Below are 25,911 nucleotides of genomic sequence, written 5' to 3' on the forward strand. Positions count from 1 at the left end.
TGATATTTCAACAACGTGTTCCTTTCTGTTTGTTTATGATATACCGTCGTTTCAAGCTTGTGTCCCTTCTTATATATTTCCACGTCCAAGTAAGCTATTACCGTCTGGTTGCTTTCCGCTGTGAACTGTAAATTAACATCAAGTGTGTTAATCCACTTTAAAAATTCTTTCAATTCATTTTGGGACGACGACCAAATCAGAAAGACGTCGTCTATGTACCGGCGCCAATATTTGATATTAATCCACCACTGGGAGGGATATATTTTTCCTCGAATTGTGCGACGTAAATATTAGCCACGGAAGGGGCTAATGAAGATCCCATGGCAATGCCATGGGATTGATGATAATATTTATCACCAAATCTGAAATAATTGTTGGTAAGCACTACTTCTAGAAGGTCATGCAGAAAATGTGCAGGTATCCGGTGTATCCCTCTATCTTTGATTAATCGTTGCATCACTGTTTCTATTGCTTGTTGTTGCGGAATTTGCATATACAGTGATTGTATATCCATCGTGATTAGCCAACTCTCTTCCCCTATCAACCGGATATCTGCTATTTCTCTCAAAAATTGTATGGTGTCTTTTAAATACGATTTGGCACTGACCACTAAGGGCTGTAATATTTTATCTAGAAAGATTGCTGGAGGTTCTAACACTGTGTCTCGAAGTGAGACTATGGGTCTTATGGGAGGGGGCATGATATTTTTATGCACTTTCGGTACTGAGTAAATGAGAGGTACCTTTGGATGTTTATGTTGGAGAAATTTTTTCTCTTTAGTGGTCAAAAAAGGGACTTCCTCTATGAGATCATGTAAATTCCCTACCAATTGTTTGGTGGGATCTTCTTCTAACACTTTATAATATTTGCTATCTTCCAAATGTTGTAACATGGTGATTTGATAGCAAATATTATAAAGTGTTAGAAGCAAATATTATAAAGTGTTAGAAGAAGATCCCACCAAACAATTGGTAGGGAATTTACATGATCTCATAGAGGAAGTCCCTTTTTTGACCACTAAAGAGAAAAAATTTCTCCAACATAAACATCCAAAGGTACCTCTCATTTACTCAGTACCGAAAGTGCATAAAAATATCATGCCCCCTCCCATAAGACCCATAGTCTCACTTCGAGACACAGTGTTAGAACCTCCAGCAATCTTTCTAGATAAAATATTACAGCCCTTAGTGGTCAGTGCCAAATCGTATTTAAAAGACACCATACAATTTTGAGAGAAATAGCAGATATCCGGTTGATAGGGGAAGAGAGTTGGCTAATCACGATGGATATACAATCACTGTATATGCAAATTCCGCAACAACAAGCAATAGAAACAGTGATGCAACGATTAATCAAAGATAGAGGGATACACCGGATACCTGCACATTTTCTGCATGACCTTCTAGAAGTAGTGCTTACCAACAATTATTTCAGATTTGGTGATAAATATTATCATCAATCCCATGGCATTGCCATGGGATCTTCATTAGCCCCTTCCGTGGCTAATATTTACGTCGCACAATTCGAGGAAAAATATATCCCTCCCAGTGGTGGATTAATATCAAATATTGGCGCCGGTACATAGACGACGTCTTTCTGATTTGGTCGTCGTCCCAAAATGAATTGAAAGAATTTTTAAAGTGGATTAACACACTTGATGTTAATTTACAGTTCACAGCGGAAAGCAACCAGACGGTAATAGCTTACTTGGACGTGGAAATATATAAGAAGGGACACAAGCTTGAAACGACGGTATATCATAAACAAACAGAAAGGAACACGTTGTTGAAATATCATAGTCATCATGCATTAACCCTGAAACAGGGATTACCGGTTAGCCAATTTTTTAGATACAAGAGAATATGTTCCACTTCGGAAGAATTCGAAAGGCAGGCGGAATTTCTGAAAAATAAGTTTAAAGATAGGGGTTACCCTAAGAAAGTCATCAATAAGGCTTACAAAAGAGCCAAATTTTCGGATCGCGATTTATTGTTACAGTATCAGAACAAAAAAGAACACAACAGATTAACTTGTATCATACCACAAAGCACGGCGTCGGCATCGGTCATAGCCTCCATCCGGAGACACTGGCCTATACTAGCAATTCATGAAGAATTTGAAGAATTCCCTCTTATAGCCACTACAAGAGGGTCTAATATCAGAGATAAAGTTGTTCATGCAGACATAATGAAAATTGATGAACATTATGGGGGACAGCACAGAGCATGTCAAAGATGCAACATGTGCAGCACGACCATAGAGGGCGGAGAATGGACAGATTCTGTAACAGGATACCTCGTAAAAAGGAAAAGAAACACCGATTGCACATCCCAAAATGTGATTTACCTTATACAATGCCCATGTCCAAAAAACTATGTGGGCAGAACATCTAGGCCAATACGAACGAGGTTGACAGAGCATAAATCAAAACTCAACACCAAAACAATGGAGGCTCCAATAGTTGACCATTGTGTCAGCAAGGACCATCAGTTTCACCAACTAAGATGGACGATTTTGGACAAAATAGACGATAATGAACGAGGAGGCGATCAGAAGAAAAGTTTAAATTATAAGGAACAACATTGGATTTTCAGGTTAAAAACGGTGGTTCCACATGGATTGAACGAAGAAATAGAGTGGACAACATTGATTTGACATAGTTAGACCAATCGAGCCGGATTCCCTGCTGGCATACATGCATTATAGTATGTTTTGAATAGAAATTTCTTACTGATGACGTAAGACGCTGTCCCCAGCTGATCTTTAGACACATTGGTATCCCTCCCACTGTGAGCTACGTAACAAGCAATACACAGCTGATTTCTAAACACCTGAGTAACGTAACAACTAAGACGTCCCTCCTACCATTGGCGGGATTGTGATCCGTAGTTTTTTATAAAATAGCAAACTGAGAAGCGTAAAAAAAAAAAACGCCGCCATTCAGAGCTGATTAAGCCTGAGAGAAAGGAATAACTAAAGCCATGGATCAGTGCTAGTTAGCACAAGGATAATGCCGAGGACACCAGCACGCCATTGAATTAGCGTTTGCCATTTTGAGGCAGGAGATATTCAAATTTGGGCCAGGAGAAGAGTCTGCAGAACTGGCGGAACTTGAGAGCGCGTTCCATTAAAAGGATACAAACTCCCCTGAGGAAGAAAGGATACTTTTTCGAAACACAGCTGTGTTGGGAGATAAGTGATACGTTTTCTATACCTTACTATCATGGCGTTTACCATGGACATTTTCCTAGTATAAAATCTTACCTTACAAAGGTTCACATTAATGGCGTTTTGACTATAAATATTTTATACAAAGCAAATAAGCTAAAAGCCAGTACTGGCGTCATATAGAGAATAATTTCATTATTTATTCACACATTGATTAAAATAAAGAAGAAACATAAATAACAAAAGGATTGGAAGGTTGGTAAGCTTATGATTACACTACAAAATTGAAGCAAGGCCGAGGAGGCATGCATTCATATGTATGAAACTTACCTTTTCCATTCCATATTATTATTTTTTACTTAAAACAAAAAAATTGATATATAAAAAATTGTTGGGTACAGGAGGGTGAGATTAACATTCGAGATACATATATATTTAAATTGCTAACATCTCTCTCTCTCTCTATATATATATTTTATTTTATTTTTTTTTACCTTTGTTGTCTGATCTTTGTATTTTTCTAATCAGTTGGTCCTGGTCTCTCTTTCCCATTTTTTCCCTTGTCGCTCATTTCCTAATTCCTCTTCAGTGTCTTTTCTACTACTGTCTTCTTCCCTTCCACACACACACACATATATACATAAATGCTTTCTCTCACAGACTCCCTCACACACTCAGGCTCTCACTCTCATATGCTCCCCCCCCCCAAGCTCACATTCTCTGCAGACACACATACAAGCTCTCACTTTCTCACCCCTCCCCAGGCTTATATTCTTATGCACACACAGACGCACATCCAGGCACCCATTCTCATCCACACACACACAAACCCATTCTCCCATTCTCACCCACACATACACACATTTAAGGTCCCATTCTCACCCACACATACACACTTTCAAGCACTCATTCTTACCCACATATTCAAGCTTCCATTCTCACCCACACACACAAACCCAGGCTCCCATTCTCACCCATATATATACACATTCAAGCTTCCATCCTCACCCACATATTCAAGCTTCCATTCTCACCCACACACACAAACCCAGGCTCCCATTCTCACCCATATATACACACATTCAAGCTTCCATCCTCACCCACATATTCAAGCTTCCATCCTCACCCACACACATTCAAGACTCCATTCTCACTCCCATAGACACCCAGGGTCCGATTTTCACCCACACACACACAACAAGGCTCCCATTCTCATCCTCACATACAAATTCAAGCCTGTGCACAGTTTCCGCTTCCTCCCCCCAGAGCAGGAAGATCAGCTGGCCTCTCCTGCTGCCACTAGCCTCCTGCTATCTTCGGGCCGTATGGCCGACCGATCTTCCTGTTTGGGGGGGGGGGGGGGGCGGGGAGGAGAGCGGAAGCGCCGCGCACAGTTTCCGCTTCCTCCCCCCAGAGCAGGAAGATCAGCTGGCCTCTCCTGCTGCCACTGGCCTCCTGCTATCTTCAAGCCATATGGCCGACCGATCTTCCTGCTTGGGGGGGGGAGCGGAAGCTGTGCGCGGCGCTTCCGCTCTTCTCCCCCCCCCCCCCAACAGGAAGATCGGTCGGCTGTACGCAGGAGGCCAGTGGCAGCAGGAGAGGCCAGCTGATCTTCCTGCTCTGGGGGAAGGAAGCGGAAACTGTGCGCGGCGCTTCCGCTCTCCTCCCCGCCCCCCCCTCCCCCAAACAGGAAGATCGGTCGGCCATACGGCCCGAAGATAGCAGGAGAGGCCAGCTGATCTTCCTGCTTTGGGGGGAGGAAGTGGAAACTGTGCGCGGCGCTTCCGCTCCCCCCCTCCCCCCGCAAACAGGAAGATCGGTCGGCCATATGGTTGTAGGACCGCTTCCCCACGTGTGCCGTGATGGCGTGCCAAGCATGGGTTCTCCTCTTCACTGTCGCGGGGATGGGATCCCGCGACAGCCTTGCAGTTCTGGTGTCAGTTGGGTGGGCCTGGGTCTAAATTGGGTGGGCAGCTGCCCACCCAGGCCCACCCGTGGCTACGCCACTGGGATGAGCTACGGTTGGGGAAATACAAACAAACTAACTTTTGCTTATTAGCTGCCTTACTGACTATTAAAAGGACAAACACACTAAATAATATACCCCAATAGTTTACTTTTCCTCAATACTTAAAAAAAAAAAAAAATTCCCAAGCAAAACTTACTGATTCCTTTCAGCCACCAGCAAGGTGATCCTCTCAGTGCTCCCACCAAATGATACAGACCGACAGTTCTGGCTTCAATATTCTTAATATCAAACAAGACCATTATTATCACATTTGATTAGGATAACTCAGGTATTTTTTTATTTTAGCTTTATGCAGTCTAGTTCATTCTTTCAGCTTGGCTAGTGAAGTCTGTGTTCCATACCCATAACATTTGTTCCATTACTTTATTATGAGATTTAAGTCTTTGGTCACTGTCAATACACATGTACATGTCATTGAAGAATGTATTCCTTGAGCAATATTTTTTTTGTCACTGTAGTGGCAGTATTAAGTAGGGCTCTAAACACTGTTACCAAACAATATTGTTAGTCTTGGGCTTCTGGCATATGAATAGAGTACATCTGCAATCGCATAAGCCTAGATTTTAAAACGCCCACGTGCACCGGCAGCAGACGCAACAGGTAAGACAAAGGTCGGGGGGGGGGGGGGGTCTAGGTGAGGGCTAGGGGATGAGAGGGGAAGGTAGGTTAGGTTAGGGGGTTGGGAAGTTCCCTCCCAGGCCGCTCTGAAATGTGCATCCCCTTGAGTGTGCCAACCCCCGATTTTATAACATGCAATTACTGGCACGCGCATGTTATAAAATCAGGTGTCCGTGTGCACACGCCGGGTAGCGTGTGCACACGGACGCCCGTGCGTACCTTTTTAAAATTTACCCCATAGTCTGAGGAATTTTGGTACCTGAGGAAATGTTATGCACACATAATACAGTTTTGTATTAATTTTGCTGCCACTAGCCCTGCCACTGGCGATGGCCTTTCATGGATTATAAACTGGCTAAAAGACAGGAAACAGAGAGTAGGATTAAATGGACAATTTTCTCAGTGGAAGGGAGTGGGCAGTGGAGTGCCTCAGGGATCTGTATTGGGACCCTTACTTTTCAATATATTTATAAATGATCTGGATAGAAATATACGACGTGTGAGGTAATCAAATTTGCAGATGATACAAAATTGTTCAGAGTAGTTAAATCAAAAGTAGATTGAGATAAATTGCAGGAAGACCTTGTGAGACTGGAAAATTGGACATCAAAATGGCAGATGAAATTTAATGTGGATAAGTGCAAGGTGATGCATATAGGGAAAAATAACCCATGCCATAGTTACACAATGTTAGGTTCCATATTAGGTGCTACTACCCAAGAAAGAGATCTAGGCATCATAGTGGATAACACATTGAAATCGTCGGTTCAGTGTGCTGCAGCAGTCAAAAAAGCAAACAGAATGTTGGGAATCATTAAAAAGGGAATGGTGAATAAAACGAAAAATGTCATAATGCCTCTGTATCGCTCCATGGTGAGACCGCACCTTGAATACTATGTACAATTCTGGTCGCCGCATCTCAAAAAAGATATAATTGCGATGGAGAAGGTACAGAGAAGGGCTACCAAAATGATAAGGGGAATGGAACAGCTCCCCTATGAGGAAAGACTAAAGAGGTTAGGACTTTTCAGCTTGGAGAAGAGATGGCTGAGGGGGGATATGATAGAGGTGTTTAAAATCATGAGAAGTCTAGAACGGTTAGATGTGAATCGGTTATTTACTCTTTCAGATAATAGAAAGACTAGGGGGCACTCCATGAAGTTAGCATGTGGCACATTTAAAACTAATCAGAGAAAGTTCTTTTTCACTCCACGCACAATTAAACTCTGGAATTTGTTGCCAAAGGATGTGGTTAGTGCAGTTAGTATCGCTGTGTTTAAAAAAGGATTGGATAAGTTCTTGGAGGAGAAGGCCATTACCTGCTATTAATTAAGTTGACTTAGAAATTAGCCACTGCTATTACTAGCAACGGTAACATGGATGGAATAGACTTAGTTTTTGGGTACTTGCCAGGTTCTTATGGCCTGGATTAGCCACTGTTGGAAACAGGATGCTGGGCTTGATGGACCCTTGGTCTGACCCAGTATGGCATGTTCTTATGTTCTTAGCCCAGATCTTATGAAAAGTGTTTTCTCCCTTGAGTCACATGTACCATTTCATTAAAAGGAAAATAAATTAGGAGACAAAGAGTAGCCATATATCATCATAACACAAGTTATAATTATCTCTTGCAGGGTAAGAATATCTTGTATATTAAAAATTATAGTTAATGTATGTGAAAGTGTTTGAGTCAGCATAGTCATTTCTTTTGATACCAGGTCCTGCAAATATGGATGACACTTTTAACAATATCAATAAAAGTAAGTAAAGTCCAGGAGGACTATGAGTGTGAAATAAAATATCGGAATGATCAAATTAAACTAAAAATCTCCAGCACTCTAATAAATGAAAAAGAGAAAAATAGCATTATAATTATGCAAAATGTAATATATTTGTTAACGTCCCAAGATTTTATGCCATATAAAATAAGATTTAAGTCAACTGGAATTTTTTTATGCCACTTCTAAAAATAAAAAAGTGAGTGATATTAACAATTGAATGCCTTCTTATCCATGTATATATTACTAGAACTTTGAATTTAGTTACACACCTACTAGTGATGCTAAAGTTTATCCAACCTTGGTAATAAACAATAACACATCTTTGTCACTAAAAATATATCTTAAAGGTTATGTGGGCACAGAGGTAAATAATATTATTTGATACTTTCAGTTAATAATATGTAAATTGAGGGACAAATAATAGTATTAAATATATGAACAAATTATATAAGATGAAAATTCATATATGTTATCAATAAATCTTTTGATAGTTAATCTTTGTGGAATTGTGTTGGAAGGAAAAAGTTGTGTGTGCTACAAGACAGTAAAATAACATGAAATAAAACAAGGAATTAATTCAAATAATAAATGGAATTAACTTAGTCAAAATTTAGGTGAGGAAAAAACTCAATAACATTATTTTGGATACAGCATACAAATAACTCATTTTTATTCAAAATCAACTCAGCTCTGTTAATATTCAACTTTGGCATAAACCTTTCAAAGCTGCTTGGTGTTTTTTCTGTAACTAATTCTAGTTAACTCAACACTGCTGGTTACTCTAATGTTTGGGCTTAACGTGTCTGGTCTCGGGGGGAGGTTTGGGGAGATGTCGTGAAGTGGATGCAGGATGTCTGGTATGTGTGTGATGAGAGAATGCGACTGTGGGGGGGATAGGAGAGCGACCAGGCTTGGGAACTGTATGACCTTTTATGGGGTGGTAGGGCGGGTGGATATTCAATGTGCAAAAAGGACAGGGGATTGTAGAAGGCTGTGCCTTGCTCACGGTCTATGCTGCTTATTGTGTTTGTTACTTTATACTGCGGCTCTAACTAGTAGTTGACATTTTTCTGTTTCTGTATACCGCTATGAGTAGTGCTCTTCTGCGCGGCTTTGTACACCCCCTTGACAATAAAAATTATTTTGACAAAAAAAAAAAAAAAGAATATGAAGTTGAATATATTTTTGCTTCATCATCATTTTTTTCTTTCTTCTTAAAAAGAAAATTAAAAACAATATAGTTAAACAATAACAGGTGAATTTTAAAAGCAGCACATGTATGTGCACATGTATGTGCATATGGTGGCTTGTGTAAAAGGACACAGCCATTTTATGATATACCCGTGTATATGCATGTGTGTTATAAAATAGGCTGAACAGTTTTATAATGGACGGAGGCATGTGCGCACAAATGCCGTCTCCAGGGTGAAAGTGGGGGAATTTTATAAGGGACGTGAGGTAACGCAGTTGCCCATTTTCCCAGTTCATTCACAGTTTGCCCTGGTAAGGGGTAGGACTTCATAATACACCTAGTTAAATAGCCTCCCTTTTACCGTTAACCCCAACCCTTATAACCCCGCTCGCCTTTTTACTTTTTTTTTTTGTTTTAGGACTTAAATGCCGTCCATTGCAGAAGTAAAGTTACACGTTTGTGCGCGTAAGTATTTATGTGCTGGCTTCATTGAGAAATCCAGGAATGCCCGTGCCCCACCCAGTCCCAACCCCAGCTCCTTTTTTGAGAATAAAAGTTTGCGTACATGGCGAGAGATATGTGTTTACTTGGGCGGCTTTTAAAATCTGCTCGGGGCATGCTAGCCCAAGATATGCGCGTATTTCCCAGTTTTGGCACATGCTTTTAAAATTAACCATTAAGACTTTAAAAATAAATTATAAATTTATAGGAGCATTCATTGCAACTCTATTTTTCTTGTAAATGTTCCTAACATCATTTACATACTGCAGTATAGACAGGGATGGGCACAATTTAGATAAACGTGAAGGATGAATTCCTTAGGAAGGGAAGAGATTTTTAGAGAGGTGCCATCTTAACTAGCTATATTCAACTATATTTCCTGTACAAATATACATCATATACATATATGTATCTTAGGTATTTACTCAACTATAGGAAAAATATTTAGCAATTTAAACCAGAGGGTTTTCAAAAAATTTCATTATTACTTTACCTGAACCCAAAATGCTTTAATATAAATCAATGAAGATGAGAGAAAAGAAAAAAAATTTAAGTCAAATAAAATTAACCTTTATTGTCTATAGGGAATACAGAAAAAAAGGTAGGGTGCTCGTAAGATACTGTAACATAGTGACATAATAATGACGGCAGAAAAAGACCAAATAGTCCATCTAGTGTACCCAGCAAGCTTATGGTAGTAACTGATGCTCTGTGCAGGTTACCCCCAAGCCTTATGTTAAGGGTAGTAATAATAAAAAAAAAAAAACCAACCCAAGCAACTGTCAAATCCATAACAAAATTACTGCTAGCAGCTTTTTTTACAGGGTGAGCAGCCTTCATGATAATTCATATAACGCTGCTGCTTGAACATGCTTTGCTTTTGGACTCAGTCACAGAAGGAGTTTTGTGCTTTTTCCCTAATGTCTGTATATCAGTACCCTGGACCTTAAAGTCAGGGCCCAGCATTGGTTGTCATCTGAATCCAATTCCCCCTTTTGCTCTAGGAGGGTGAATTAGGGTCTTTTAGTAAATCATAAAGTAGTCGGGCCAGGGTAGAAAAATCAGGAATCCATAGCCTATAAAAATTCACAGTGTCAAGAAATGAACATAGCTGTTTTACAGTGGCAGGGTGAGGGCGCTAGAGAATGTCAACTAACTGGTCAGGGAGTGCTGACCTTTAAAAATAGAGTATTCCAAAGAGAGAACTGATTTTAGAAAACAGTTGTAATTTAAGCTTTAAAACCTTTATGACAACTGGTACAGCAAATAAAGAGTTCTCAACAGAGGGAAGAAAAAGACAGAAGATTATTAACATATTGTAACCATGTAGACTCACATGGGAAAGAGAGATCTGGAAAAATTAGGGAAAGCACACTGAATAAATAGCTTGCTGGCGAGTTTTTGAAACAGGACCCAGAAAGAAAGAAAATAGGAACTGGAATCAAGTGGGATTTCAGGAAAATCTCAAAGGTGAATTTTTAGAAGCTGGGTGAGCACTAAAATCGGGAGATGGACATGCATCTGGCACTTGCACGTGGTCCACCTGATTTTATAAAACACCCAGAAGTGCACACAAGGGCTGAAACATGCATATTATTTATTTATTTAGACATTTTTTATACCGTCATTTGAAATGAACGTTACAATGGATTACATTCAGATTATAAATCAACACAACAGGGTTTAATATAAAACTACTGTGATTTTCTAATACATATTAACTAAAGGTCTAGGACAGCAGGTTTGCTGTACAGAGGTTCTGTTGTAAATCTGCTGTTAGTTGGACTGCGGAGTAGCAATCTGTTATTAATGGCTCCTAAAGGAGGAGGAGTCAGCAATCTTGTAGTGTCTCAGATATCGTCTTGCTAAGGAGTAGCAATCTGTAATGAATCTGATATAATTGTGGGGGGATCCCTGGGCCGGTGGCAGATGACCACGCCCCCGGGAGGATATCCCGAGAGGGACCACCGGCTAGACTTGGGGTATGGAGACAGACACATATTAGTTCTTTTATTAAACAGGTTTTTGAAACCACCAGAGGTGGCAGTAGTGAGCTGATATGCCTGGCAGGGCTGTAGTCCCTCAGGTACTGGAACAGCGATCCAGGATGGCTGAGCTGTTGAGAAACTGTAGAAAGTGAGTAGGCAGTGTTCATGAACAGAACTAGATGACAAAACTCAAATAAGGTCTCAAGGAAGCTCAGGAGCTGGAAAGGTTTAGGCCCTCGAGGAGCGAGTATCTGGTTCCAGGGAAAGCTCTGAGAGAGCGATGGTAACTCACAATTGTTTGTAGCAGCGATAGCTTCCAAGCAGTAGAGAATCTTTAGAGTGTCCAGGAACATAGGCCCTCGAGGAGCGAGTACCGGTTCCTATCTGTAATCTGAAAGTAAAGAAAAGAGCGAGGCCCCCGAGGAGCGGGTACCTCTGGTAAGTCCGAAGAGGCAGAGTAGCTTGGGAGTTGTAGCTGAAGCAATCCCCTTGCTAACTCAGTTAGATAGTGAAAAAGAGACCTTTAAATATTGGAAGCGGATGATGTCATCTCAGGGGGACGCCCCTGAGGTTCGTGCTCTTGCTGGTACTTCAAATCAGAGCGCGCGCGCCCTAGGTCTTCAGGCAACATAGCGGAACTGCCACGTCGAGCCGGTCCGGGGACGCCGGAAGGAGATGGCATGGAGACACCGCGGCAGCCAGCCATCCAGCAGACCCGGAGGGAGTCGCCATACAGGTAAAGAGGGTGGAGTGAGGACGTCAAGCAGCGACGGTCACAACAGGTTCTATTTCCACAATTTTCAGTGAGTTGTCCTAAGATACTTAAAATCTCTCGTTACTTATTACTCGTTCTTCAATTACTATCTTTATCCTTGATATTATAGTTTTCTGCATGCTGATATTTTTAAGTTAGGTTATAAGCATTTTTGAATAGCCAGGTTTTCAACTCACGTTTAAATCTCTTTCTTTCTAGTATCAAATGTAATGACTCAGGTAGAGAATTCCTCAGCTTTGGGCCCACCATGGAAAACATACGAACTCTTATTTGCTGTTGTGTCCGTCTGTCTTCGACGGCTTCGCCCTGTTTGCCTCACCTTATTCACGGCTCCTCCCACTTACCTGGGCAAGATGGCTACCACCGCGTCTACAAGCTGACCTCTCTGGCATCCCCGGAACGGCTATGGTGCAGCCTCCCAACATTGCTCCTCCCAGGTACCTACTAGGGTGTGCACGCGCAACCCACAACTTTGTACCACCTTTGGCACGAACCTTGAGGGCGTTCCCTCAAGCTGACGTCACGCCATCCGAGTATATTACCTTCACTCATTTGCGAGCTCCCCGAGTTAGCAAGGACCTGAATCCGTTCTTGTCTACGCTACTCTGCCGCTTCCGTGCTGCTGCAGGAAGCTCTCTCTCTCTGCCCTTCAGGAAATATGCTAACCTGGGTACCCGCTCCTCGGGGGGCCCCTGCTTTATTTCAGGTGCCTTACAGGGAACAGGTACTCACTCCTCGAGGGCCTGCTCTCCTTGCCTCGGTGCCTGTACCTTCTACAACAGACCTAGTGGAATCGCATATCAACAGCAAACACCTATTGAGTATTCCAACTCTCAGTCTATCTCATCCACAGTATCTCCTCGCTGGGAGACCTGCTGCGGAATCTCCTGACGTCATCTAGGAGAGAAGGGCTCCCTCTGCCTAAGTCCCTGAGACTGCGAGACTGCCTCACTACTGCCACCTCTGGTGGAATTCTTCAAGCTGTGTTAATAAAGAACTTTTGTTCTTTATTAACACAGTACAAGTCTAGCCCAGTGCTGTGGCTCCTCACGGGGCTCCTCCCCGTGGGCGTGGTCACCTCCACAGCACCCAAGGATCCACAAACACACAAAATAACAACATTTGCTTCAGACGTGTACACTCTGTATTGTGGGAATAGTCAATAGTCCTTTATTTTGAGATCTTAGTGTTCGCTACAGTGTGTATGGTTGTAGTGTCACGCCTATCAGACCGGGGTTACTGGAGTGAATGATTTAAATATTAGTGTTAATAATAGATTCTGGATTGTATTGGAAGCCAGTGCAGTGGTATCAGCGAGGATGTGATGTGATCAAATTTCCTTGTACCTAATAAAAGTCTTGCTGAGGCATTTTGTAATAACTGTAATGGTTTTAATATACTTGCAGGAAGGCCTAGTAATAGGGAGTAACAGTAGTCTATGTTTGAAAAATTAGTGTTTGTAAAACAGTATGGAAGTCCTTGAAAGTTATAAAAAGTTTCAACCTTTGTAATATGTGCAGCTTGGTGTAGCCTGCATTAATTAATTTATTTATGTGCTTTTTTGTTGTAAGGTTACCATCTAGCTGTATACCCAGGTCCCGTACTTGATCTGTGGGGGTAATTTGAATATTACCCAGGTTTAGAGGCGGCGGTTTAACTATAGAAGAATTTCTGCTTAGCCAAATGATTTCAGTTTTTTTAGTGTTCAATATTAGTTTAAGTTGAGATAATTCTTGCTGTATTGCTTTCATGTAAGTTGAGAGTGTCGATGCCGTTTTTTCAAATGATTTGGTGAATGGGATGTAACACTGAATGTCATTGACTTATAAGAAGAAGGTAATTCCTAAATCTGCCAGTAATTTACACAGAGGAAGCATATAAATATTGGACAGTGTTGCCAATAGTGCTGAACCTTGAGGGACACCTGTATCAAAAGGTATCAGATATGTGGTTGCCCAGTTTGACTTGGAATGTCCTATTAGATAGAAAGCAAGAGAACCATGTGATAACACTTCCTCCAATTCCAATTTTGCTCAGCTGTCATAACCAGGTATGGTCCACAGTGTCAAAGGTGGCTGTTAAATCAATTAGTACAAGAAAATAAGATTCATCATCATTAAACCCACATAGGACAGAGTCCATTAAAGAGATGAGTAAGATCTCAGTTGAGCGATTTTTCCTAAATCCAAATTGGCTTGGGTATAGAATATCATGGTCTTCCAAATGGTTTACCAGTTGAGATAACACTGCTTTTTCAAGAACTTTTGCGAGAAAAGATAAATTGGATATTAGACGATAGTTATCCCAATCATCAATTCTACCAGTTTTATTTTTTAGGATTGGTTTTATCACAGCTTATTTTGCCCCATCTGGAACCAATCCTTCTGACAGCAAATGACTGATTATGGTTGCGATAGTCGGATTGATTACGCTGTGTACTTGTTACAAAGAACTAGCAGAAATTGGGTCACATGGGTGAATAGAAGGATTAATTTTAGTAATGATTTATTGATTTGTCTAATTTCAAGCTTAGGCTTGGATTTATCAAAATGCAGTCAATATCGCATGAATAACGCATGCGATAAAAAAAATGGGTGTTTCTATGCTAATGAACGTATTACCGCTTCGCAAAGGTAAGTATCTCAATTTGCGGTACTTTTGCAATTTGTGAAGTGACTTCGCCATTGATGTGATTTCGCAATTGGCGAAAACATCATCGCGTTTTGTGATGTTTCCAGTATAAAAGCACACTTCCTGCACCTTCCCTTTTGAGGGTGTGTTAGTCAGAGTTGTAGGAAAGGAGCAGAGTGTATTGGAGAGGAAGGAACTAGCTGTTTATCGAATACTGAGTGAGTTGTGCTGTCTCTGTTGTCCTTTGTGTCCCTTAACCTTTTGTCTTGTGTCATATTTGTTGGAGTGCTAGTTTTGTTTGTCTATTTGTGTGGAGGAGTGGTGGGAGTGGAGGAGTGGTGTAAGAGTGAAGCGGAGGAGTGGTGGAAGAGAGGAGTGGTGGGAATGGAGGAGTGGTAAAAGAGAGGAGTGGAGGAATGGTAAAAGAGAGGAGCGGAGGAGTGGTGGAAGGGAGGAGTGGTGGAAGAGAATGGAGCGTGACAGGAATGGAAAGAGAGGTGAGAAGAGGAGTGAGCGGGAGGAGGAGGAGGAAAGGAGTGACAGGGGAATGAGAACTAGGAGTAGAAGTAGGGCCAGGGGTAGCAGCAGGGACAGATAGGAGGGTGGGGGAAGGGGGAAGGGGTTAGTCAGGAAAGAGTGGTGGGAGGAGCACAAGAGGTTAGAGAGACAGGACAGAGGAGAAGGGATTTGCCAGGGCAGGATGAGTTGGGGGGGGGGGGGGGGGGTGAAGGGAAGGGAGATGAGAGCGGGACTGAGAATGAGGGCAGGGAAGACACCCCTCTGGGACTGGAAGTGGCACCCCCGTCAGGCAGCCAGCCAGCACCCAGCCAGAGACTGCGGGCCATTCGATTTAGCTGTGAGGAGAACGAGCTGCTGATAGTTGGTATGCTGGAACAGTATGCATACCTGTTTGGCAACAGAGCAGCCAAGACCAGCAAGGCAGCTAAAGTCCAGCAATGGAAGGGAATAGCTGACAACATCAGCTGGCACAGTGGCATACCATGCACATGGGAGCAGGTATCACACCGATATTGGTATGTCAAGGCCCAGCTGAAATCAAAAGTTGCCACATGCAGGAAGTACCAGCAGCAGACAGGTGGAGGGGCACCTTGTCCAACTGTGATAACCCACATGGAGCAGAGGTTACTGGAGCTTCTGGAGCCGCAGCTGGACACCTCACACGTTACGGCTGGTAAGTTCTCATAAGCCATAAAGGCCCACCCAGCAACTGCTACACATCTACTGTGTCAAACACTATGTGTTTTTGCCATTCACAAGGAATGACCCAAATACAGTAGTGAAACCCACACAGAAATTGGCATTAGATGATCACGTTCTAATCCCAGAAAGTGCTCCTCTGATGCCAAAATGTTTGAAAGCTTGTTAAGCCATATATACTTATGATGTTTTTCTTTTCTGTTTCCACAGCTTGCCTTCAGGAACATCTGGTCCCAGCCAGGAATTGCCAGGTCCCAGCTGGCAAGGGCCATGTATGAGCCAGGCCATCCCGATAAAACAGCGTCCCTTATTGCTCGATGCTGAGACGCAGGTGGAGCAGGAGGAGCTGATTACCCCACAGGATTCCCCACCATTCACAGGGCTTAATGTGTCCCTTGATCTGGACAGTTTCATGCATGACACAGCAGGCTGGAGAGCAAGAACCAGCACCCCTGCGCACTCTGCAAGCAGTGACTGTATGCCAGCATTGAGGCCTTATGGCCTATCAACTTCATCTAGCCAGCCAGCACCTACACATTCATCTCCAGCACCAACCCCTGCAGCACTTCCTGCTGCACCCCCTGCAGCACCACCACCGGATTCACCCATGACATCCTCGCAAGGCCGGCTCTTGCGAGCGGAAATCCGCAGCCTGCGCCGCGTGCTCCAAAGGCAGAACCGCATCCTGCAGCATGGGATTGCTGCTAGGTCCCAGGATGCTAACAGCGTAACTGCCTCCATCAGCACCCTGACAAACATCATGAGCCAGATCTTGGAGCGCATGCCCTACCCCACGTCGGAGTCCTCCTCACTTGCGTCAACCCCCAGCAGCAGTCCAGCATGAGGACGAGGCCGCAGGGGTCAGCCCTCTAAAGTCATGCCGCCTCTGAGAGGCAAGGGACCGCATGGCAAGGGCAAGGGAAGTTCATGGCCAAAAAAGGCCTTCTCTCGAGATTTTCTGTGTGGGCTCTCCACAGAGTTCATGTGCCGTTAGGATGGAATTAAACAGATCTTTGTGGGCCCTCCACAGAGTTCCTGTGCTGTCTAGATGGAAGGAAACGGATCAGAGTGCGCTTACCTCTTCTCATCTGCTCCAATTGCTGGCTGTATGCTGCAGGGTGTCTTCTCATCTGCTCTATGTGCTGGCTGTATGCTGCAGGGTGTCTTCTCATCTGCTCCAAGTGCTGGCTACATGCTGCTTTGTCTCATCCTGGGCCTCCTGCACCCATGCTGCTGTGTCTCATCCTGGCCCTCCTGCTCCCATGCTGATGTCTCATCCTAACCCTCCTGCTCCCACACTGCTATGTCTTGACCTGCTCCATCAGTGCTGCTGCTGGACCTTGTTCTTGTTCTCCTGCTGCCTGCATGCTGGAACTTGGCTGCCATGGTTCTTTGGCTGTCCCCTTTCAGTGCACTCTTTCAACATGGACAGTCTGGAGCCTTTGCTGGAACTTGGCTGCCATGGTTCTTTGGCTGTCCCCTTTCAGTGCACTCTTTCAACATGGACAGTCTGGAGCCTTTGCTGGAACTTAGCTGCCGTGGCTCTTTGGCTGTCCCCTTTCGGTGCACTCTTTCAACATGGACAGTCTGGGGTCCTTTGCTTTTGCTCACAATGTACAGCATCATGTACTTTTCTCTTACCAGCAGTACTTTAGCTTTAAGGATGCCACTTCCAGTTTCTAGATGTTCTTTGTGTAATTATGATTCTGCTATATGGTTAACATGCTATATCTGTATATGTAATTTTGCTGTTTGCATATATATTTGGTACAGGTTGATAATGAAAGTGCTGTTCACTTAACATGGATAATTGTAAGATGTTTCTTCACTTGTCCTGGCAGATTGTGATTACCTAAGACATTGGCATTATTGTCAACAGTGCAATACCACAATGTGTTAATAAACTGCACATAGCTTGAACAAGGGATCTTGATGTGTCTCTGCCCTCATTGTGTTTCTTTATTGAAAAGGGTTGCACATGGGTGAAGTAATGTTTATGTGGCTTTCATTCTCCTGTGTGACACAGCTGTGTACATTAAATGCCAACACTTCATATAGTGTGCATTTACAGGCTGGGTGTTCAAGGCAATGAAGATGGAGTTTCAAGGAGGGTACAGTATACTTCATGTGAAAGGTTGGAAATGTCCAATACATGGGTATGTCACAACATACAAGTAATGTTGTTGTACAACAAAGTGGTGTAGTTAATAGTGATTGCCAGTAAGAAGGCATGGTATGTGTCACACTATATTGTGACCTGTGTACATTGCCAGAGACAGTGTGACAATGAAGGTGCTTATAAAAATGGAAACATTTATAGTGGTAGTACATGGAAGGTTTAATTGTTGAAATATACTTTTTCAAAGCAAGCCATGTTTTCTGTCCATACCTTTTGGCCATGGGAGAGTGCCATCTGACTTTTCCTATGAAAGTTGATTTAACAGCACAATAACTCCCTGTCTAAGATGCATCAGACAAAGAACATAGCGTGCTATGCAGATTTAAATGGGTCTACAATATACCCTTACACTGCATGTACTACCTGTATCTTTTTATTTCCAGTGAGTCCGTAGTATGAGACTGACCTGTGAGAAGGCGAATTGGTGTTCAAGAGGATCTCAGTTCCAACCAAAACAAAGACAATTAAACACAAAATCCACCACACATGCATTACCCAAAATTTAAAGTTATTGTACACATCAGCAAAACAGACAAATCAAGCATGCCATCATCAATAATCAGTCTGAAGCATACACTTGGTTGGAACTGAGATCCTCTTGAGGGATCCCAGAAGGGAACAGCCAGGAGTAAAGGCTGGGGATTTTCCACTAAAATCCCTAGATGCCTAAGAACAAGGGTGAGAGACTGCCTAGAAGCTGCAGGTTACACTTGGACTTACTGGGGTAAAAACCCTGATGGATTAGGTCCCTATAATGAGCCAGAGAGTACTTGCCTTGGGCTTGGGGAATCTTGAAGACATTTATGATGGGTTTTTCCTGCAGATGAACAAAGGTTCCATTGAGTAACCATCTATCTGATAGAGAAGTGGAAGAAAATATTAGCCTGGTTTTGCAACAGGGGACAAATGAGGGAGAAGTAACAGTTACTGGAGAACTTGTTTTGATACACCAAGAAACCATCTTCATAAGGGGAGTTTGTGAAGACAGGATTAAAGCTTTCTTTGAACTGTGATTTCATTTAAGTTGTACTTCTACCTGTATCTACTTAACTGTCACTATGTTTAATGCTGAAGACTCTGAATTAAACTGTCTTTTCTTTGGAGCACAGTTAGAGACTGGAGAGTGTTTCATTTGGTTGGAGTGTTCTCAACCAGGCACTGGCCCTGCAGGAAGCCATGCCCCCAGCTCTCGGCCCTGGAGAACTGTTTCTCCACTTTGAGGTTGTGAATACCAAGCACCCCAAGACTTGGAAAGGTGGCCCCCATGAAAAGGGGGGAGGGGGTTACACCACCTTATGTGTCTTTCTCTCCTCTCTTTCTTTGTATCACGTGCTAGCGAAACCCCTACTTGAAGCGCCTGCGATTCATCGTAGCAAAAGAGTGGTGTGATTAGAGGAGTGTTTATACAAATGTGGATTTTAATTGCTGAATTCTGTGTGCATCCCTAAACACTATTACTGATCTGAGAAATGTTATATTCCACATATCTCAAACAGGATAATCTTCCTAGGGGTTTTAACCCAAGGTTCACACCATTATTACTAATCTGAGATCTCCTTCCCATAAGAACATAAAAAATTGCCATGCTGGGTCAGACCAAGGGTCCATCAAGCCTAGCATCCTGTTTCCAACAGAGGCCAAACCAGGCCACAAAAACCTGGCAAGTACCCAAACACCAAGAAGATCCCATGCTACTGATGCAATTAATAGCAGTGGCTATTCCCTAAGGGGTAGATTTTCAAAGGGATACGTGTGTACCCCCCGAAAACCTACCCCAACCCCCCCCCCTGCACGCACAGAGTCTATTTTTCATAGGCTCGGCGGCGCGCGCAAGCCCCAGGACGCGTGTAAGTCCCGGGGCTTTGCAAAGGGGGCGTGTCAGGGGCGTGTCGGGTGGGCAGTGCAAATTTTGGGGTGGGGCGGGAGGCATGTCGGGGGTATGATGCCGGCCCAGGGGCGTGGTTGAGGCCTCCAGACCAGCTCCCGGGTCGGGTGATGGTGTGATAGCAGCCTGCCGGCAGGCGTAAATCTACCAACAAAGGTAGGGGGGGGGGGGTTTAGATAGGGCCGGGGGTGGGTTAGGTAGGGGAAGGGAGGGGAAGGTGAGGAGAGGCGGAAGTAAAGTTCCCTCCGAGGCCGCTCCGATTTCGGAGCAGCCTTGGAGGGAACAGGCAGCGCGCGCCAGGCTCGGCGTGCGCAGGTTGCACAAATGTGCACCCCCTTGTGCGCGCTGACCCCGGATTTTATAAGATAAGCGCGGCTACGCGCGTATCTTATAAAATCCAGCGTACTTTTGTTCGCGCGCGCGTGAATTTATAAAATCTACCCCTAAGTAAACTTGATTAATAGCAGTTAATGGACTTCTCCTCCAAGAACTTATCCAAACCTTTTTTGAACTCAGCTACACTAACTGCACTAACTACATCCTCTGGCAATAAATTCCAGAGCTTAATTGTGCGTCGAGTGAAAAAGAATTTTCTCCGACTAGTCTTAAATGTGCTACTTGCTAACTTCATGGAATGCCCCCTAGTCCTTCTATTATTCAAAAGTGTAAATAACCGAGTCACATCTACTCGTTCAAGACCTCTCATGATCTTAAAGACCTCTATCATATCCCAGCACCACAGCGGTAAATTGTTTGCTAGGCTGACCACTGCTTAGGGAATCAATTGTTCACCCAATTTTATACTTGCCACAAGCTACCAGGAAAGTCTGCCCAATAACACAGAGGTACACTCTGTGTATATGGGGTAGACCTAAAGTCTAAAAAGTAAAATTTTGTCTTTTTGCTGCTGGCATGCTACAAAAACTCCCAAATAACATACGCTTCCTTAGGTGTGGGAAGAGGAAGAACAGAGATCTTTTTATTAAGAGAAAGGAAAATCCCTTATTTACCAACCAAATTTACTCCACTTCCACAGCCCCTCACTGTAGAGGGCGCTAATAAAAACTGAATACCAACAGCCAGAGAAAAATCCTTAGTCTTTATTATAAGATATCTTATAAGGAGTATAAATATTATATACAAAGAGCCCCTTAACAGACCAGAACTAGGCATTTAGTCTTGTCTAGCTTAACATACCTTTCAGAAGGGAATTTTGTCCTAAGGTGATTCCCTTAGCAGGAGGATAACTAGGCAGGCCCAGGAGTGAACAGAAGGCCCCATAGAGGAATAAGTCGCAGGGACTGTGCCACAACTGCTTATGTTTACGACTACATCTTTATTTCAATCACTGCTGAGGTAAGCAGGTCTTTTGTTTGTGTTTTGTGTTGAACTTAATAAGGTTTTTGTGCAATAACAGTTGGAATTCAGACTCCTCTGTCCTCCGGTGCTTTTCCAAGCCAAGGGTCACTCCCACAGCTGTACATATGGTGTTAACAGTGGAATTTCTGCTCTGAAGTGCCTGTACAAATGGAGATCCATGCCAGCAGAAGAAAAAAAGAGAAAGAAAAATTTTTTTGGGTGGGCTAGCAAAATAGAGCATGCTAAGGGAGCTAGTTCTGCCTGGACAGCTAGGGATTTCTAGTCAGTCAGAGACAGACAAGCAGAATGTTTTTATCTTTTCAAAGCAAAGAGGACAGGTTTCATTTCACTGTTCCTCAACAGGGCAGTGGCCCTCCAGGAGGAGAAGCCTCTGGTACTAGGACACACTAAGCCACAATGGATTGAATGCTATAGACCTTCGCAGAGGGACAACAAGAACTACAAACAGTGGTGCAAGCACAGTATGCTCAGCAACAAACCCTACAAAATAATTTGAACAAGCAACAGACTTCTTTAGGACAGATTACAGAACTCTGCAAGAGCAACTACAAATGATTGTATAGGCCCAGGATGTCCAGCAAGTAATGCAGGAGCAACTGAGCAAAAACCAGGCTTCCTTGACACAGATGGTGGAAGCCATGCAAGCTGTTATAGCCTGGCCCACGCATGTGAATTGTGTGATACTTAAGATGTGTCCTAGAGAAGACCCAGACTTTGTCTTAGTGAACTTTGAACAAACTGCCCAGCTTGTGGAGTGGCCATTTTCTACTTGGATCATCTATTTGGGAAATTTACTGACAGGCAGCAATAAGGCTACCATTCAAGCCACAAATCCAGATGGAAAGGCCATCTACACAAAGGATAAAGCTGCCATACTTGAGAGAGTGGGGGTGTTCTCCAGAAGCATACTGGTAAAGTTCCAGAAGGGAAACCTCTACCCAGGGGAGAGTCCATGGAACCTCTTCTATCAACTAAAAAATATAGAATGGAAGTGGCTTCAGTCTGAAGGGAAGACTGGCAAAGAAGTGGCCAACCTAATCCTCAATCACATAAGTGGGGGAGATTTTAATAGATACGCGTGCCAACACAATTACCTGTTTCCCCAGTTCATTATCAGTTCGCTTCAGTAAAAGAGAGTACTTCCTAAATCCCTTAGCTAACTTGCCTCCTTTTCCCCTAATAGTCCCGACCCTTAAAATCCCACTTACTAGCCTAGTTTTTTTTTGTTTCATGATTTACACAACTCCATAGCAGAAAAAGAGTTAAGCGGATAGGGAACCCAGCGTGCACTAGTGTGCGTAAAAACTTCCGTGCTGGTTTATGCCCATGCCCCTACCATATCACGCCCATGCCACACCCCTTTCAGAAAAAATGTTTTACTCATGTAACAGGAGATATGCGCGTACTTGGGAGCCTCTTAAAATCCGCGCAGCACGCACCGGGCCAATACACACGTGTATCTCCCAGCTTTATTGTGTGTAAGGCTTTTAAAATTCACTTGTTAGTATCTGGATTTATGATTAAATTATAGTCCTCCTATTCCCCCCCCCCCAACACACACACAAGCAAACTACCTTCAGAAAAGCCATTTCCATACCCCAGAGAGAGAATGCAAAACTGCATTGTTTGTAGATGATATATTACTATATGTATGAGAGCTAACAATTATATTGCCAGTTATATTGGGAGCCTATTGGTAGCTTTAGCAGGTTCTCAGGATATATTTTATTTATTTAAAGGTTTTTATATACCAATAACCGTTTGCACATCGTATCGGTTTACATGGAACAGTTTAGTTAAATAATAACGAGTGAAAAAAAGTTACATGGAACGAATTGGTTATATAGCTTTCCCAGAGTCCAGCTAATGTCCTTCAACTTCAAGTTCTATAACACAACCAGCTCATTTAACTGTTCGTTGTAAATATTTAAAATGCTATTAACCTTTTCTTTTTCCTTCCTCTCCCAGTTTAAGCATCCCTGTTTTTTGTAACTGCTTTCTTCTGCACTACAGTTCCAGTTTGTTTTTTCTTTCTGTGTACCACTGTTTTAATGTAAACCAGCATGATGTGATTTTATCATGAATGCCGGTATATAAAAACCTTAAATAAATAAATAAATAAATAAAATAAATAAATATAGCATGATAAGAAAAAGGTACATAACATGATAGGAAGAAGGTGCACTTTGGGCCTGATTTTAAAAGACATTTACACACTGAAAACTGGATATTTCACATTTAAATGCACTTTACCCATGTAAGTGGGCTTTTGAAAATTACTGCAATAAATGCCTTTGAATTGTCCATATGATATTGATGTGTAAGTGCACTTTACACATGTAAATGCCTTTTTTAAAATTGATATGATAGTATGCTATATATTTATGTGTGTTATTCCTTTTAAAATTACCTCCTTAATGTATCTGAAATTTAAATACTGGAGTTAAATATTCAGAACAGGCTAAAGAGACCTTACTTTAGGAATACCCATTTAGGTGGGCAAAAAAAAAAGCAATTAAATATCTATGAATTCAAATCTCAGTAAATTTGGAGAGTTTATATTCTCTTAATTTTGCTCGTCTCCTGAAGAAACTCAAACATGACAATGACAATTTGTGCTACATTAATACTGTTGGAAACACGTGTTTAAAATAAAGAGCCAAATATGTGCTTGATTGCACATGCCCGCTGTATATGTTTTCCAGGATAGCTTGTATATTTGATATTTAACCAAACATATATACAATGCACAATCCAAATAAACTACATTTCTCTACATAATATTGTATATTTTTATCTACAATTTATTATATATATTCATATGAAGCATCACTAACATAAAAATTTATCAGTATAGTAGATGGAAAAACTACATCATATGGAGAGTCCATTAAAATCAAATTTTCTCTTCCTTTCGCCTCCAAAGCAATGCAATTTGTTATTTATAGAAGTCTTCAAAATCATCAGAATCTGAATCTTGGTTGTGCGGACGTAAAGCAGCTTCAATTTCTGAATTGCTGTCATCAGATTCTCCCCAGAAAGCTGAAAAAAAAAATGAACAGCAAAATCACTATTACTGCTTGGCTTCTAATATCATCATTTAGTAATAATTTTGTGCTGTTTTGTGGAATGACATAGGAAAATGACAGCTGACAGTAGGTTTGGGCCCGAGCCCCGAGCCTGAGACCGGCCTACCACCGCGCCGCACGACGCTACCGAACCGCCCACCCGGCTGACCTCACATCCGGCTGTTGGAACCCTATATAACTTTTAAGCTCTCTCCAGGCGTCTCGCGCCGGCGTCTCGCGTCTAAGGAGCGCGACAAAGGGGCCTGCCCCTTGTCGTGCCCCTTTGCGTGGCCCTGCTGCGTTCCCCGCATTCTGTTAATCTCTCCTCGCTCTTCTTACCCCTTCCCTTCCCTCAGGTCTCTCTTCTCTTTGCACCCATACACTATCCTGTCCGAGGAATTTAACACTATCAAAGCATTCATATCTCATTCCAAGATGATTGGCAATCCTATCCACATACTCAAACACAAATACCAACCTTTCACACAGACACACCATAAACTGCAACACCTTAACAGGCACCTGATCCCAATCATGCTCACACCATTCACTCAATTCCTAGGCCTCACGACCCTATCCATTCTACTATTTAACGCACAATCCATCACAAAAAAAACCTCCATACTACATGACTTACTACTGGACGACAAACCAGACATATGTGCCATAACTGAATCGTGGCTGAAAGACACCGATTCTGTCCTACTTAACCAACTGCCCATCAATACATATGACATCTTCTCCATCCCTAGACCCAAAAAAAAGGGAGGCGGACTTCTACTTACTGCCAAAAAAGAACTAAAGTTAATCTCTTATCCTGTGCAAATCAACACGAAATTTGAAATTGGCCTGTTTAAATCACCCAACCTTCAGATCTGTCTTGTTTATATACCTCTAGGCATACTTGAAAAAAAACCCTCTCCCCTCATCGAATGTATTGCTCAAACTATCAAGTTTGACACACCAGCTATTATTCTGGGTGACTTCAACATACACGTTGATGCCCTACCTCTCTCACCTGCCTCTGAAACGTTTATTGCAGCCTTAAAGGCTATGGGATTTACTCAAATCCTGTCAGGCCCTACCCATCAAGCAGGCCATACTCTAGACCTGATATTCACTAACAACTCCATTAATGCCACCTCACCCATCTGCACCCCTATACCTTGGTCAGACCACCACCTTATTCACACCACCCTAACATTCCAACGCAATGTATCTCAAAAAACAACAGAAGGTAAAACTATTCAGGTGCGCAAGCTATGTGCAAAAGATGAGCTTACCAATGCTCTCAACAAGGAACTACACAACCTTGACCTAACTGATGCTAACACTGCACTCGCAACATGGCACTCTCTAACTAACACTGTTGCAACCAAAATTTGCCCTCTACGCACTAAGAAAATCAAACCCCCCAATACAACAAAAAAACCTTGGTACACTCCCGAAGTAAAAATTCTCAAATGCACCCTTAGGAAACTAGAAAGAGATTGGCGTA

At 42.6% G+C, this 25,911-nt stretch overlaps 1 protein-coding gene across 1 annotated transcript in view; it reads right to left on the minus strand.

Annotated features, from left to right (window-relative positions):
* Positions 1-24,275: 24,275 nt before the first annotated feature.
* The window catches only part of KIZ (kizuna centrosomal protein), a 340,495-nt gene continuing 338,859 nt past the window's right edge, over positions 24,276-25,911 (minus strand). Inside the window, 1 exon segment of the mRNA XM_029596786.1 lies at positions 24,276-24,387. Within this exon segment, the coding sequence (XP_029452646.1) occupies positions 24,284-24,387 (104 nt within the window). The 3' untranslated portion in view covers positions 24,276-24,283.

The sequence above is a fragment of the Rhinatrema bivittatum genome, chromosome 3, assembly GCF_901001135.1.
Source record: "Rhinatrema bivittatum chromosome 3, aRhiBiv1.1, whole genome shotgun sequence".
Lineage (NCBI taxonomy): Eukaryota > Metazoa > Chordata > Amphibia > Gymnophiona > Rhinatrematidae > Rhinatrema > Rhinatrema bivittatum.